This window comes from Microtus pennsylvanicus, chromosome 5 (genome assembly GCF_037038515.1).
Source record: "Microtus pennsylvanicus isolate mMicPen1 chromosome 5, mMicPen1.hap1, whole genome shotgun sequence".
In the NCBI taxonomy this organism is placed as follows: domain Eukaryota; kingdom Metazoa; phylum Chordata; class Mammalia; order Rodentia; family Cricetidae; genus Microtus; species Microtus pennsylvanicus.
Window position 1 is genome coordinate 4,308,663 of NC_134583.1, and position 17,966 is coordinate 4,326,628.

The 17,966-nt window shown below is 37.6% G+C and overlaps 1 protein-coding gene across 1 annotated transcript; it reads right to left on the minus strand.

The window, feature by feature from the left end:
• Positions 1–3,486: 3,486 nt before the first annotated feature.
• Positions 3,487–4,137, minus strand: LOC142850697 (GTP-binding nuclear protein Ran-like). The gene has a single exon (XM_075974615.1). It carries the CDS (start codon positions 4,135–4,137, stop codon positions 3,487–3,489), a length of 651 nt encoding a protein of 216 aa, XP_075830730.1.
• Between the last annotated feature and the right edge of the window lie 13,829 nt (positions 4,138–17,966).

The following is a 17,966-nucleotide window of genomic DNA, read 5'->3' on the forward strand; positions in this document are numbered from 1 at the left end:
AGTCTGTTTACTCATCCATTGGCTTATCCACTGTTTCTATTAACTACCAAGCATGTTGTTGGACTTATGGAATGTTACAAGAAAAACTTGGATTTTACTCAGTATGGACAATCAGAGTCTCATAAAATACTAAATATGGTGTATCCACTTCTGGATTGTTCTATAGCTTTCTCTAAGTTACTGATTCCATGGCATTCTTCTTAATTCACCAGAAACAACACAACCATTGTTTGGAAAATACTCTCCATTTTGGTGCTGGGCCAATGCCCATACCTATGACCTAATATACGTTTTCATTGAACAACATATGATACAGCAGTCATTTAAACAGATTGTCCTATTTATCCTGGATAGTATACTGAGCAAATAATGGCAGCATAGTCCCTTACGTGCTTTGTTAGTACATAGAAATGGAGTCTGAGTTTTCAAGCTGTATTTTCTGTTTTCAGTAATCGCCACTAATGTTTAGACCTGGACTTGAACATCCTGTTCTTTTTTTAAAAAATATTATCTAGCTGAATTAGAATCTATGTTAATTTTTATCTTTAATATTGAAAAGTCTGTGTAGAAAATTACTCAGGGAATGCCTTCCTCGTGTCGCAATGCAAGGGTGAAATATGATGGGAAAATCTGTCTTCAAAGTGGACTTTTTGTTGACATTTTTTTTTGTGCTGAGTCCACTCAAAAGTTCTAACTTAGATGTAAAAAAGGAGCTTGGATATAAAGATTTTATAAATTTCTAGGTAGTTTAATATGTTGAGAAGTTTGAGACTCACTGTGTGTGCAGGTGTGTGAAAATGGGGAATGCTAACTAAGGGACAACACCCCCTTTTTTCTTCCTACCCTTTTCCCTTATCCTTTCTCCCTTTCTGGAAACATTTAGAATAATGTTTAATAAATAAAATAAATAGATGGCAGCCCATGTGGTAGGAAGTAAAATTATAAGGAAACCAAAGATTTCCTAGGTATAAGTTGACAATTAGATTTGGGATCCAATCTTTGACTAAGGTTACTCCTGTTCATGTAAAGTCAGCAACAATGTTCTCTCAGGAGTTGACATACAGTCCTCTGTATGGCTCTTACCATGGTCTTTCTACAGTGCTCACCCTATGTTGCATGTGATTGTAATGAGCTATCACACATCTTGCTTCTCCCATTTTCAGTGACTTCCTATGACCCCTTGGCTTCAGTTCAATACTCACTGCCTAGACTTTTATGAAACTTATTCTCATTATGTTTTATACATGTGATGTGTTCTTTCCCGTCACATGTATATGATTTTTATTCTGGTGACACTGAAAAAAACAGCTAGGAGCTTGTTGTAGTCCTTAGTAGTTACTAAACACAATGCTTTTTGAATGCATGAAATAATTATGTGTATATGTAAGTTTTTCTTTATAATGTGTTGCTTCATAAAAAAAACAACCTAAAACTACACTGCTTAAAGACGTCAACTTTTTATGATCTCTTTTGATATCTAAGGTTAATTGTGCCCTCTTCACCCACTTCCCTCAAGTACCAACACTCAGTCAACCATTCTATACTAAGATCTTTGGCTTTCACTCCAAGATATGATAGCAGGGATGCATGACTCTAGCTTTTCATAAGGACAATTCTTATTCTGTTCTACTAATAAGCATTAGAGGTGGAGTTTTTGTTGCTGCTTGTATTTTCTTTTTAAAATTCTATATTCCACATATAGCTTACTTTTCCTGGAACACTTTTTTTTTTCATTTGGACATAATTTTTTGAATGTTTGAAGAGTAGCACAAAGGATCCTCATGGCTCTTTCATGAAGATACTCCAGTGATTAGTGAGGTAGTATTTTTGTATCCATCTTTCTAACACAATTCACTCCACTTTATTTGGAGGCATTCATGTCTCTACAGGCCACAAAAGTATTAGTGAATAGTTTCTGAAAAGTTCCCTTGTAGAACCACAGCATGGTTATTAAAATGGGGGGCTTCATATTGATACATATTAAATTTTTCATTTGTCTGTATTATCTGCCACATTGAAATCAAGCCTCACTTCATTCCAGGCTTCATGCATTCTGACATTTGATTTCCTATGCTTCTCTTTGATGACACTGATTCATTTGAAGAGGACCTGCTTGACACTCTGTAGAGTGACTGTCAGTTTGGGTTTGACTGACTTCATGTTCGTCAATCTGGACAGCAATCCCACCAAAGTGTTAATGTTTTTCATTTCCCCCATGCCTGATGACATTAGCTCTGGTCAATTAGAGTTTTGTGTTGCAAACACATTATTTCTTTTGTTTTCATAAATATCTTATATAAGTAATGTTTTGAGCCTGCATAACTATGCTTTTCTTATTTTATGCTTACTCTTTAACATCCCTGATGCTCTTGGCCTGAACGATTCTTTTACTGCGGTATTAGCCAAATGAAAAATCCTCTTTGCTTTTCATTCCAAATGTACCAGTTTGCCTTTTGGGATATGAGCCAGACACAGAGTACCAAGCCTAAGCAGAGCATGTTAGGATGACCATGTCGGACATTAAGATAGGTAAAAGCGAAAGAGAATTGGCTGCCTTTTCCTGTGTCCCATGAGCATCTCATTTTCATAGTTATATTGCAAATGCATCAACACATTCTTGAATCAAACTTTTGGCTCACATTGTACTTTTTACTTGGCTGTGATATGTATATGATGTGTATATATATATATATATATATATATATATATATATATATATATATATATATATGTTGTGTGTAAACATGAATATTTATAGCACTTAATATTATATATGTATATATATATACACAACACACATATGTTTTATATATATATATATATATATATATATATTGGCCCCAATATCCCAACAGAGTCCAAGGGAAAAATCAAATTACAAAAAAAAACAACCTCTGACTTATCTAATCTACCACGTCTTTTGGTACATTGCATTAGACTTTCAAAATGTATGCTACCCTACATCAAACCGCACAGATAATATAGGAGTCATTAAATATCACAAGTTTGTAATTGCTGATCCTTAATATTTAAATTATTTTCAGATGAAAGAATGAAAATCCATGTTTCTTAAGAAATCTTGTGAAACAAAACATCTTTTTTTTCCTAGAAGATATTTTTCTTTTACATTCCATTTATATTCTGAAATTTTGTTTTGGGGTTGAAATGCAACTTTATTCTAAATGAAAGGAATGAAATTACATTAACAAGATGTTGCCACAGAATATGGGATGTGATTGCAGCTTTCTTATTTTTGAACCTCAGGGAAGAAGCAACTGCATCCTGGACAGCCACACCTTCAAGTCAGAAACTGAAGCAATGTTTTGTAACAGCCACATTCACTCTAAAGCCTTTTCCTTCAGCACTTTAGACACAGGCCATGAGTGTCCTTAACTAGGCAGCAAGGTGACACACAGGCCACACTGCTGACATCACAGGTCTGTCGCCTGCCCATCTCGGCTTCTGCTATCTTCAGAACTCCACTGTCTATAGGTCGTCCTCCTCATCTGGGAGGGCAGTGGTCTGGGCCACCTCTAAGTCACGCTCATATTGCACTGCCAACGCTGGGTCCATGACCACCTCAGGTGGGGCTAGAGCCGGCATGGCAACGAAATCCAAGTTAGGGTCTCCAGTGAGTTTTCTGGAGAGCCAGAGGAAGGGCTTCTCAAAGTTGTAGTTGCTCTTCGCTGAAATGTCATAATACTGAAGGTTCTTCTTGCGGTGGAAGACAATAGACTTTGCCTTCACTTTCCTGTCCTTAACATCCACTTTGTTGCCACACAGCACAATAGGGATGTTTTCACACACCCGAACCAGATCTCTATGCCAATTGGGCACATTCTTGTAAGTTATTCTTGATGTTACATCAAACATTATAATGGCACCCTGGGCTTGAATGTAATAGCCATCTCTCAGGCCCCCAAACTTCTCCTGACCAGCAGTGTCCCAGACATTGAACTTGACGGGGCCTCTGCTGGTGTGGAACATCAGGGGGTGTACCTCCACACCCAGGGTGGCCACATACTTCTTTTCAAATTCACCAGTCAGGTGGCGTTTTACAAATGTTGTCTTCCCAGTACCACCATCGCCCACGAGGACAAGCTTGAATTGAACAGGAGGCTCTCCCTGTGCTGCCATATTGCCTCGGTCCTTTCAAAAGAGTCTCTGCACCTGGTCACTGAGGAAAAACGGGAAAGTAGAATTCATAAACTGAGAAATTGTGCATATCATTAGAAAATACTTATGGATCAAGTGTTTACTTAAAACTAGGAAGCTCTTCTAGATTTTAATAGGCAGTTACCCTCTGACTTCAAAATGTGTCTCGACTTTCAAGTGCTGACAATCTTAATAACTTAGTGAGCTGTTCTTCATCAGCCTGTCTTTTCCTGTGAACTCTGGCCTGGCTTCCCTACCTTGCCTGTTTGGGGCAGGTTCTACAGATGCATCATCCCGGAACTGTGCACTCAGCTTTGGGAGAATTTGCTGGAGAAGAGAAAGGGGCAGATTTTTTCCCTTAGGTCTTGGACCTCTATTTCTGCCTCGAATAACAGAGGGTCCAAGAAAGGGGTGGGAAGGGAGAAGGGAGGGAAGGGGGGAAATAAAAAAGTAGGGAGGAAAGGGGAGAGGGAGAGGGGAAACTAGAGAAACAGAATGTTAGATGTTCTCACATTCCTCCCTGATGACATCATAATCCATAGAGGGGAGACAGTTAAGCCTTGTCTTGTTTCTGGCCACAGCTGTAAGGTGTTTTTCATAGAGTAGATCTGTGCATTTTGTGTAATATTTTAGTCATATAAAGAAAGATCAGCCGTTCTTTCCTGTAGACTTGGGACTGTTTGCGCTTGAATCTCCAATGACCTACCTGGACATATCCCTATTCTAACAAGATGTTTGGTGTCTTAGCCAGAGAGCTCTATATTCTGACTGAAAAGACATTGTCAGGCTTTCCTATTCCCTCCTCCAAAACAATCCCATTGCTTATGATCTACGCTGTGTATTTGGTAGATCTGCAAAATACCATTCCTGAGATGGAATGGAGTGCTCTGCTCTCTGGGTACCCTACTGGGGCAGTAGAGCTGCAGCTATTTCCAAGGTTCAGCTCAGTCACTGTCAGTTTTCCTCACTCCAGCCTTTGCCAGGGACCCAACTGCTTTCCTTTGCACATGTCTTCACAACTGTTGACAGAGGTTTCTGTTCTGCCCAGTCCTGCAGCAAGATTAACAGTGCCCCCAATCAGCAAGAGGTAGGCTGGAAAACTACACCTGCATTTCCAAAAAATGGATTATGGATGTTTGTCTTTGTTCAGAATGCTGGTTATAAGTTGTTATGGATAATGGTCAGGAGAAAAGCCAAACAAGGGATATTAGATTCAGAGTTCTTGCTTTTTTTTTTACAGGGGGAAAGTGCTGTGGGACAAACAATGGCCTTTTATCCTGTCACTTGTATTATTTTTGATGAAATGCTAAGGTAGGAAGTATATGTGGAACCACCAGGCAGGAAGTGAAGGTGGGGCAACCAGGCAGGAAGTAAAGGTGGGGAAACCAGAACAGGAGAATTCTGGGAAGAGGAAATATCAGTCCGCAGTCATCATCCAGACACAGAGGAAGCCAGACACTGAGCAATCAAGTTGTGAATGCCTCACTGAAAAAGGCACCAAGCCACATGGCTAACACAGACTGTATTATGGGCTAATGTAAGTTACAAGAGTTAATAAGAAGCCTGAGCTAAAAGGCCAATCAGTTTATAATTAATGTAGACCCCTGCGTGTTTCTTTGGAGCTAAATGGCTGTGGGACCAGGCAGAACAGAAACCCCTGTCAACAACTAACTCTTCCACTTAACTGTCTGCAAAGCTCACCAATAAGAACAGACATGGGGTGTGTGACCCTATGCTGTCATCTTCTAGTCACGCCCATGTCTCCAGTGAACTATGGTGCAGACTCCTAATCATCACCCTGAGTGCTTGTAGTTGTATGCTTTCTGCTTCTTATGAAGCAGATGGTACGTATTTTATTGAATCATACAAAAGAGTTTTCATAATATTCAAAGAGGTATTTTGGGCATGGAGTTCAGGTAATATTAATGCTTATTTTTAAAAAAGTTATTTGCCAGCTTACTTTAAACTTGGTAAACTCTTACAGGCAGAAAGATGTTTTTACTCAAATGCAAATTTAATTAAATGCTTCTGGAATATGTCATTGGCAGACAGAACAGGAATGCGCATGAGGCTCTTTAGAGATAATCTTTTTTGGATAAATGGTTAAGTACTGGGATGGATATCACAGGCAAGGGTTAGCCTCATTTGTTTTACTGGCACTGCTTCATTTAAGTAAAATGTCTTTTTATATCTAAGGCAATTAGGTAATGAATTAGAAGAATAGCTGAAAGGAAAAAGTAGATTAGAGATCCATTCAGTGAAGTTGAGAAGGATGCATATTTAGTATATTCTAAGATTCATTAGTCTTAAAGTCTATTACTATAACATGCAGAATTGTAGTCATGTAAATTCATTTATTATACTTAAATAAATCAAGAAGGAATCATTTTCAATACTGCCAGATGTTCTGAATTTCTCTTGTGGCAAAATAAATCTTTAGCTACAGAAAACATATGTGAAGAATACACACTTGTTTGAGCAAGTCACCAACAGTTTAACAGTGAAGTACTGGGAATAATGAGTCAGCAAACAGAAAGGCTGCTGATTCTGTTTAGAAGCACAACCCAGTTCCCTAACCAATACTATATATTGTTATAAGTACAGTTTGATTTATTTGTAGAAAGACCTTGGAGATGTTAACTGACATCCTGAAGAGAAGATGTTCATTTTCTGAATAAAATTTGATACTTTTGCTGCATACATTTGTACTTAAAGTTTGCAGGAATATCTGTGACAGCACTTTCCTTTCATGTGGGGATGATGAGTTAAGGAACTCTGAGTTAAGATTTAGGGTCTAATTTTGAAGTCTAAGCTAGCCTGGAAATTATTATATAGTCCAGACTAGCCTTGAATTTCTGGCAATCCTTTGCATTGGTCTTTTAAACACTCGTGATCACAGGTGCAAGCCACTGTGTGTGTGTGTGTGTGTGTGTGTGTGTGTGTGTGTGCATGCCACATGTACAGGTGTCCAAGGAAGCCAGAAGAGTGTATCAGAGCTCCTGAAATTGGCATTATAGGCAATTACTAACTACTTAGTATGAGTGCTGGAAAGTACACTGCAATCCTTCAGCAGGGCAGCAAGTACTTCTGATGGCTGAGCAATTTTTGTAGCTTCCAAAGTTGTTTTCTTTAGTCTTAAAATTAAAATCTGAGAATTTCATTCAATGTATTTTGGCTGTATTTACCTGTCTTTAGCTCCTCCAAGATGCACACCCTCTCCCTATTCCACCTTTTCTAGCTTCTTGTTCCCTTCCCTACTCAGATAACCCTCTTAGTCCAGCTTGTTCTGCCCACATCCTCACGAGTGTGAGGTCATCCTCTACAGCGTATTCAACATAAAAGACATCACTATCCCCTTAAAGAAAACTGACTCTCCCTACCCCAAGAAGCTATCAGCTGTCAGCATCTGCCATCTCAGTGTGGGGGTCTTTGAGCCCCTTCTTCCATGATGGATTGCTGACTGGCTTAATCTTGTGCAGGCGGCCACACCTGTTGAGAATTCATGAGTCCCATCAAGTGCAGAAAACATTTGTTTCATTTTGCCTTACCCAACCTCTGCTCTTAAAATTTCAGTCCCCCTTTTTTACGATAGTACCTGAGCCATTTTTTGGGGGGATGATAGAGGTAGATGTTCTATTTGTGGCTGAGAGCCACACTGACAGTTAATCTCTGCAAAAAGCTGGTTTCCTAATGAAGGGAGAAGCAAGACCAGGTGTGGTCCGGTGGTATAATGTGTGGGTGTCATGTGCAAACCCTTGAGTTCATTCCCAGTAATGCAAGTAATCTTGACAGGAATAATAATTATTTTATAAAAGGAAATGTGAGCAAATCAGAAAAGCTCCAGAGATTGTTCTGGTGCGCTTTCTATTGCCATATAAACACCAGGAACAAAAGCAACTTTTGGAGGAAAGGGTTTATTTCACATTACAGCTTATAGTCCATCACTGAAGGAAGTCAGCCAGCGCAGACATTCAAAGGAGGAATTTGGAGGCAGGAACTGAAGCAGAAGCCATAGAGGAACACTGCTTACTGGCTTCCATCCTATGGCTTTCTCAGTCTGCTTTCTTAAAGAGCCTAGGACCACCTATTCTTTTCATATCATTTGCTTATCGAGAAAATGCCCCACAGAAAGACAACATTCACACAGCTTATAGGATGTAGAGAGGCTGAACTGGTGCCTTCATATAGCCTTCTACCCTTCATCTAGTCCCTCTTAGACACAATAGTCTAACAAATAACAGGTCCATTGACCCACAGATGTTACAGGTTATTGCTATTGTTCTAAGTTACCCTTTAGAACTTGATAAAAATAGCTCTATCGGTCATAAAACTTGTAAAATCAAGTTGGTGTTGAACTGAGAACAAAGATCTTTAGGTTCTAATCCACATCTTTCATTGTTTTTCAGTCAGTAGGTATTAGTGAAGCATTGCCCTTGTCACTAATCACTCAGTAAATTTATGACTTCTGTATAAATGTTTTCTTGTTCCATTATTGTATTTTATTTGATGTCTTATCTAATCTTTCATTAGTACCACAGAGACACTATCAATGTATGTTTATATTTATTCTTTAAATTATTGTATGTAGATATAGTTTCCATTTGTCCATTTCTTAAAATGGAAGGATTCACATATCTCATTTTCTTTGACAATAATCTTCTTCCTTTATAATGTTCCTCATCCCTATTTTCCTTAGTCAGCTTGTCTTTCCACAATGTCCTCCTTATATTTAAAGCATATACTCAGCCGGGTCTATAATAGCTAGTTCCGGGACGGGCACCAAAGTTACAGAGAAACCCTGTCTCGAAAAACCAATAAATAAATAAATAAATAAATAAATAAATAAATCATATACTTCATAAGTTATAAATATATCACATGGATATATGTGTGTATTATATTTCTTTTTACCTATCTATCTATCTATCTATCTATCTATCTATCTATCTATCTATCTATCTATTTATTTATTTATTTAAGATTTCTGCCTCCTCCCGGCCACTTCCTCCCATTTTCCTCCCCCTCCCCCAATCAAGTCTCCCTCCCTCATCAGCCCAAAGAGCAATCAGGGTTCCCTGCCCTGTGGGAAGTCCAAGGACCACCCACCTCCATCCAGGTCTAGTAAGGTGAGCCTCCAAACTGCCTAGGCTCCCACAAAGCCAGTACGTGCAGTAGGATCAAAACCCAGTGCCATTGTTCTTGAGTTCTCAGTAGTCCTCATTGTCTGCTATGTTCAGCGAGTCCGGTTTTATCCCAGGCTTTTTCAGACCCGGGCCAGCTGGCCTTGGTGAGTTCCCCATTGTCTCAGTGTGTGGGTGCACCCCTTGCGGTCCTGAGTTCCTTGCTCGTGCTCTCTCTCATTCTGCTTCCTGATTTGGACCTTGAGATTTCTGTCCGGTGCTCCAATGTGGGACTCTGTCTCTGTTTTCTTTCATCGCCTGATGAAGGTTAATATTCAGGAGGATGCTTATATGTATTTCTTATATAAGAGGGAACATGTAATATTTGTCTTAAGTCTGTAATATTTCATTTTATATAATGATCTTCAGTTACATGTATTTCCCACAAATCACACAATCCCTTTCTCCACTAATATAAAACTGCATTGTGAATACATTGTAAAAGATCTCCAGAAGCTAGTGAGAGTTAGGAAGACAGTACTTGTATCCGGTAAAAACCCAGGCTAAGTGGCATGCACATCTTGTATCTAGTCATCACTAGAACCGCAAGTGCCACGTCAATACATGTGTACACACATAGAGATGCTAATAAGACAGGGTTCAGAAAATTCAGAAACTGCCATGTGCATACTTGTGTATGCACATACAGATGCTGATGAAACAAGGCCAGGAAATTCAGGAAGTTGGAACACTAGTATGGCTTCTCCAGAGAATGATGGAAAGCAGCAAACAATTGGGAAGTGGAGGAGTCTGTCAGGTGGACCTGACTGCACTTATTTTAAGGGGTCCAAGGATACATGAACTGGTATCCATATTAGTCTGGACTTTTCATAAATGCAGCTGCTTTTAAGTTAGCCATGCTCCTCTAAATAAGGTCAATAAGTTCATTTTTATATGCAACTAGACTTGAGTGGAATAAGTTCTTTGGTTTGATAATGGTACCTACACCTCAGTTGATGGACACTTACTTCCATATTAGGAAACGCCATGTGAGCCTCAAGAACTCTTCTACTGTGCTAGCTGCTCTCTTCTGACAACAAGTCTTGCTTACCTCCACCAAGTGGGCAAGCGTGAAGACAAAGCTGTACTATATTATTGCATTGAGTCTCTAATCACTTGAGTGACATCAGCACAGGTTAGTGGAGTGTCTCAGGGAATATTCAGGGTTACTAGCGTATTTTAGAATACTAAACTTCATAGTTTATTGAGCTGGAATAGCTAATCTTTCATCCACCTCTGTGAGGAGTATAAAGTGTCAGTTTATTTACTTTTTCAGCAGTGGGAACCACAGAACGTCTATCTGTCTTTAATTAGTTATGTGACACATACTTACATGTGCTTATTTTTTCACTTTTCCTAAGCTTTTGGTAAAATTGTCTATTCATTTTTAAGCTTGTTGGCAGAAAGTCTTTTTACACTCATAGAAGCTAATTAAAAGAGCAAAAATGCAACTTTCTGTCACATTTGTAACTACTAACTTACTAAAGTCAGATTAATTCCTGGGCTAAACTAGACCAGCAGCTAGTTTTTACCCTTACCTTTACAGAAAGAGTAGCCCTGAAGAGCCTCTTGTGGGAATAGTGGAATGGATATAACAATGCTGTTATTAAAAATTTAAAAATGAATCATTTAAGAGATTGTATTTGAAAATGTAAGAAGTTGATATCAGAAGGGCATTCGTTGTCTTTACTATATCATAGTGGTATTATTTCTTCTGGTTTAAAAAGTTGTTCAGAAACTTGAAAATAACTAGTTTGCAGCAACGTTGCCCTTTTGCAGAAAATAATCTTTAAAATATATAGTCAGCAAGGAAACACTGAGGATTAAAAGTTTGTTTGAATAGAGATATTTAAGGCTTTAAAAGGTTACTATAATTTGCCTACAGTTAAAAGTATGTTTTCAGAAGCATTAAGTGGGAAGCAATTATAGTTCTCTAAAACATATTCACATCTGACTTAATAAATTTTTTTGGTGTTTGCTTTTATTTTTATTTTGTGTATGTGTAGATGGATCTGTGTGCAAATGTGTGTGAAAGCCTACGGTTAATGTCAAATGTTGCTTTTCAACTGTTCACCTTATTTTTAAAGAAAGGGTCTCTCATTAAACTTGTGGTTCATCGATTTGGCCAGCCTAGCTAGTCATGTAACTCCAAGGATCTGTCTGTTTTCATCTTCACTGTGTATGGCTTGAAGATGAGTGCCTCAGCACATGAGTTTCATGTGGGTTCTGGGATCTGAACTCAGATCCTCAAACTTCCTTGGAACTTTTCAGACTGAGTCATCTCTGCAGTCATAGCTTTTGATTTTATTAAATAAATATTAAACATATTTCTAAAACACATCCATGGGGATTGTGTCTCATCATTGCTTCGTTTTGGTTGCAACTTGAGAGGGTAGACAGAGTTGGTAAGTGAACTGTTGTCTGCCCAAGGACCTACAGTGTTCATTTTTAATTTCACATTTAACAAAATCCCTGAGGAACACTACAAAATGTTCTTTCTATCCTTTGAGCTCTATTTAAAGACTTTTATTCAATTATTTTAGAAATTTAAAGTTCTTAAAAGCCTAGTTAACATATGGATAATGATGCCATAGCTTGCAATTATTTAATTGCTGTGTTAAATTAATTTCTGGCAGTAGTTTAATGTTTTTTATTTAAATTTTTATAAATGTATACCTATGTATTTTTCTCAACAGTTAATGAGTTTAAAAATATATTGTAGTCCACTGGCTTTGTCATTTTTTTTTTTATCATTTTACTAATCTTTAATCTTTTCCCATAGTTTCTGTGGAAGTATGTCTTTTTTTTTTTTGAATTTTTCGAGACAGGGTTTCTCCGTAGCTTTTGGTTCCTGTCCTGGAACTAGCTCTTGTAGACCAGGCTGGCCTTGAACTCACAGAGATTCACCTGCCTCTGCCTCTCCAGTGCTGGGATTAAAGGCGTGCGCCACCACCGCCCGGCTGGAAGTATGTCTTTAAGCACAAGATGGAAAAGTCCAAATTGCTATTATCCCATTGGAATGTACAAGAATTTATCTGCAGTTGCTGTGGTATAACCTACACTGTGAATATATGTTGCTTTCATCAGTGGATATTAAGCTGCTTTGACCTGTAGCAAGGCAGAATATTCCTAGGTCAAAAGCCAAACTGAATTCATGGAGAAAGGAGGATGGAGCTGGAAGAGACTTGAGCCAGATGCCTAAGAAACAAGATGCCAGCAGACTGGTAAAAGCCATGGCTACATGATGTTACATAGATTAATAGAAATGGGCTAATTTAAATGTAAGAACTAGTTAATAATAAGTCTGAACTATAGACCAAGTGGTTTGTAATTGATATTAAGCTTCTTTGTTATTATTTTGAGACTGGCAGTTGGGAAGCAAAAGCACTGCTTCATTTACCTCTGGTGCCCAATGTGGTTTGACTTTCTCACCTATCTATATTCTCTCTTGCTATAGGACAAAGAAGATTTTATTATCAACCAATGAGAGCAACATAGATTCACAGCATACAGAAGGGTTATTCCACAGCATGCAGTATACAAATTTTTCAATTCAGAGTAACATGCAAGACCAAACACAAGTATCAGGAGTCTGCATCAAGAAGTAAGAGGTACATAGAATGCTGACAAGCCCAGTTTTTAATTTCGATCATATCATAGCCTCTTGTCAGTTCTTGGGGGAAATTATCTTCACTATAGAAATAGAGAAAATGAGACAAGATCGTTTGTTAATGTCGAAATGCTCTGCCAGGTCTTCAACAATAATGGCCATTATCTTGCTACTCTATAGAAGTATTGTGGCCTCTGACTTTGAAAAAACATCAAGGGATGGATAAGGATTCGGGGACTAGACTCTTAGATTGACTTCAATAACAGTAGCATTACTATCCTTCATGCTATTTGACTTTCACTGAAGCTTTTCATTGCACATCTACATAATACCTTTAAATAAAGAGTAAGCATTTCTAAAAACAAAAATTATTGATAAGAGCTGGAGATGACAATTATTTTATGTAAAATAAATATTAAGAAGGAAACCCTAAAACTTTTTAATCTTTCTTATCTAGCATATCTTCAGGATCTTAGAGTATTCAGAAATGAAAATATCTGCATTAGTGTGGTAGTCCATTGGGGAGGACTTCCCACATGACATAAGGCTAACAGAGAAGGAAGAAATATTACATTTATTAAGTATTATTAATACTTGAAATGCATTTGTGTAAGGTTGCCTAGGTATTGAACTCTTAGTATTTACCTTTACTCATAGTAAGTAATAGTAAACTGTGAGATTTTCATCAGCAAAATGAGGATGATCATAGATTCTACCTTGTGGATTTGCCATGCTGGTATATAAAGATGTATGGAGATGCTTGTTACATGCTTTCTACACTTCTCAATATAATCATTTACTAGGTGTGGTTCATTGAAGTGGGCATTTCCCTGAGACTCTGTCACTAGGCTTAAACAGATGAGGCAGTTTGCCTCATAACAATATGATATTGTTTAGCTTTTTCTTTCTGTTAATGTATACTGATAGTGAATAACTTATGATGCAGAAAAATAAAAAATAATCAAAATGCAAAAATATTTTTTGTGAATTATTATGGATGTCTTAAGAAAAAATTATTAATGATTGAAATCAAAGTGTGAACTAGCTCTGTCTTATGGGGACACTTTTTGTATTTAAAACTAAGACAAATTGTTGCAAGATATTTGATCACAATGTGACACTCCTAGATTGTGTTAATAAAGTTAACATTGAATTGGGGGTGGAGTCAGCAATTAGCTGACTGGAATTAGCCATAGAGAAGTAAGGAATATGGATAGGAGAAATAAATAGGAAGGAAAAGGGAGAAGCTTGGAATTTCTCACTCTCTTTGGTCTTTTTGAGAGAAGAGGAGCTGGATGAGTCTTAGGTAAGAAAGCGAAGGTCAACTGGTCCCGCCTCCTCCTCTCTTTTATCCATAAAGTTTCACCCCAAAATTGGCATCCAGTGTTTGGCAGAAGATCTCTTAGTACCTTCTGAAGCTGCCGTTACTCCTGGCTGCCCTAGCCACTGCTTGGTGGCTTTTCTGGCTGTGTCCATGGTCCATTTCCATGTCAGTCCCCCATGTCGACTCGGCAACTGCCTGAGTCATGGCCATTCACGACAGTATTTATCTTTATGTTGGATCCTGTGCCCTCACTTACTCTTCCTACATTCTCGCCACGCAGACTTCTTATACTGGACTCTTCAGGCAGCTTACGGGCTTGCGCTCCCCACAGGTTACAGGCTGTCCCGGTCGTAGTCCCCTTGGGTCTGCTGGCTGCCTCAACACCTGCTCACATTCATTTATGCTTCTGGTGCTGCTGCTACTACCTCAGCACACCCTGCCTCCCAACTTCACAGCCGCCATTATTGTGGACAAATGGAAAAGTCAGCATATCTAGTGAGAGACCTGGGAATTCTTATGGAGAGAATTATGTTATATTTAAAAAAATCTTTTCTATGTTAAGAATGGTGAATAGTACAATGCAGGGAGTTAGAATTCTGTATAATGAAACTATGGATGGTTTAAAAATGGAAAAAAATAAATGGATAACCGATTTAACTGAGATTGACATAATGTCGATTATAATTGCTATCAGCTTGTTAATTCATGTTTTATCCTTAAAAAGTAGTTTGATAGAAATTAACTGACAAGATACAAGCTTTAGAAAGATTTACTATTGAGAAGATACAAGCCTTAAAAGACCTACTAATGGAAATTTTAAAAAAAAATATTAAAATACCATTTAGACAAGAACCACTGCTTAATAAAACCAAAGAGGAACAGCTCAATGTTATAGGAAAAGCAACCTTCAGTTATGCAGTTACTATACAAAAATAATCAGATGATAGACAGCCCCAAGTTTAAGCAGAAGTTAAATGGAATTGTGCAGAAATGTTAGATTTCAGGGGACTTAAGGAGGTGGTAATTTCATATGGTATGCATTCACTCTCTGTGAAACAGATGGTAAATTAATGGGCAACTCAGAACAGAATTGTTCAAAAGTCCGGAAAGATTTAGCAACAACAGTATTGGAAGGTGGTTCTCAGTAATAACGGAGAACGTGGTGTACAGAGGAAGCGAGGACCATAGAGCAATGAATTAGGGGTGGAGGTGTGAATATTTTTCAAGAATAGTTTTTGAGTGAAGATCCACCTGCTGAATTGGGAAGACAGTGTGAATTCAATGACTACATCTTGGCTCTATGTCTTTAGTAACTTTGACTGTTTGGGACAAGACTAGAGAAACAGGAAAGAGGTCTGAATCTTTTACTAAAATTGCACAGGGCACAAACGAAGCACCTACTGATTTTTTTTTTCAGAATTTATTTCAGATAGTAGTATCAGATCCAGAAGTCAGACAATTATTAATTGATTCTATGACTTTTGAAAATGCTAATTTAAAAGTGCAAAAATGGTGAGTAGACCTTTAAAGGAAGATCAGTACCGATAGATGAATGAATTAAAAATGCAGCTGATATTGGATCTCATGATTATGATGCTACTTTGACAGAAATGATTTCTAAATATTTTAAGAAAAATCAAAATATCAGATGTTTTAGTTGGTGTAAACAAGGTCATCTGAAAAGGAATTGTAGGCAAGGCATTCCTAGAAATAATGTTTCTTCAGTAGATAAGTCCCAGCCTGCTGGAGTATGCAGAAAATATGTCAAAGGCAAGCTATGGACTAATGACTGCAGATCAACAAGAGACTGGCAAAGTAATCCCTTGCCATCAAGAAATGTCTTAGTGGCCTCACTCAGGCCCCAATAGCAAATTTGGTTCAACCTTTCCCTGTCATCATTGGGGAAATTCATTCACAAAGCAATTAAAAGACTTAATGCCTGTCACCAAAAGCCACAATACTCTGAATTTGATCAAGGAGAGAACAGCGTCAGAGGATAAAACAAACAAACAAACAAAAAAAATAAACCAGGAGATACTGTAAAACAAGTATTTTGGCAAACTTCTATAAAATAATCAAAGACAAAAGCTAAAAATGCTATTAAATGGGCATTGTAATTGAAGGTTTGGTAAGCATGGGACACATGTAAAAATAATTACACAAAAATAATTACATAAAAATTTACCTCTTCAGGAGGTAAATATTCAACTTCTAGAAATTGCAACTTTATTTATTTTATACATGTGAAACAAAGTACATGGCGGGGTTCATAGGGCCAGAAGAACAGATAGAAAAACTAAACTCATATGTGACTAAGATGGCAATGAATTTATGGGCATGCGATTTGTTATAGCTCTGGAAAAAGCAGATTCACATTTCTCCAGTTTTAGAAGCAACCCATAAAATAATGTTTCTGAGAGAAATTTTAAAAGGTACTATCTAGAAAGGCCCCTGACTGTTCAGGTTGTACAGAAGCAGGTCACATGAGCTGCTGGTCTTTCACAGCCATCGGCAGGCCTACCTTTAAAATGGTGAACGTGTACAGGTGGAACAATGACCTTGGACATGATGAAAATTACAGGACTGGAACAATTGGGGCAAGAGCAGCAAAATGCTCAACATATTGAAGAGTCAACCAGTTCTTGAAATTCTTCAATATTTGTCATTAAAACAAAATCTGTAAAATGAAGAATAGTAGCAGGTCTAAGAGCTGTAATAAGGTGATCCAGCCAAAGGGCTGTTTATATCCTTTGACTTCCTTATTACATAAGCTATGGTCTATGATGGTGATTGATTTAAAAGACTATATTTTACTCTACCTTTATAAAAACAGAACAGGGAAATTTGCCTTCGGGGTGCCCACTTATAATCATTCTCAACCTTTTGGAAGATGCCATTGGAGGATCTTGCCATAGGAATGTGAAACTGCCCCACTTTGTATCAATATTTTGTACAACACCTGCTAGAAAAAAGAACTGTAAATAGTTTCCTCTATCTATAATTTACCAGTATATAGATGATCTCTTACTGGCTGATTTAGATGCAGATAACTTCTAAAAAATGTTGTGATGAGGTAAAGAGAATTTTGTCTTGTTGGGGATTACAACTTGCTCCGAAAAAAATGCAAAAAGGATATTAATTGTCTAGGATATAAATAAGAAAGGTTTACAGAAAATTCAATCACAGAAGGTACAAGTCAGAAGAGATCAATTATAAACCCTTAATGATTTTCAAAAATTGCTGGAAGATAATAACTGGCTATGGCCCACAATTGGGTTAACTATTCAAGAACAAAGTCATTTATTTCAAACTGAACTAGGTGATAAAGGCTTAAATAGTCCAAGAAAATTATCAGCTGAGGCTGAGAGAGAGAGAATTGGCTTTGTTAAGAAAAGAAATTACAGGATGTACATGTGGATGGCTTGTTTCCAGAGCTTGATCTTCTACTCATTCTCCTACAGTAACTCCTTTGCAGAGAGAAGATAATATCTTAGAAAGGATATTTTTACCCCATAAACAGTGTAAAAAATGAAAAATCTAGTTAGAAAAGATTTCTGAATTGATTCTGAAAGGAAAATTGAGACTTTTTCAATTAGTAGGAATAGACCCAGCAGAAATTGTGGTCCCTTTTACTAATGCCGAAATTTTCTCATTATGGGCAAAAAGTGAACAATGACAAAAAAAAAAACAGCACAAA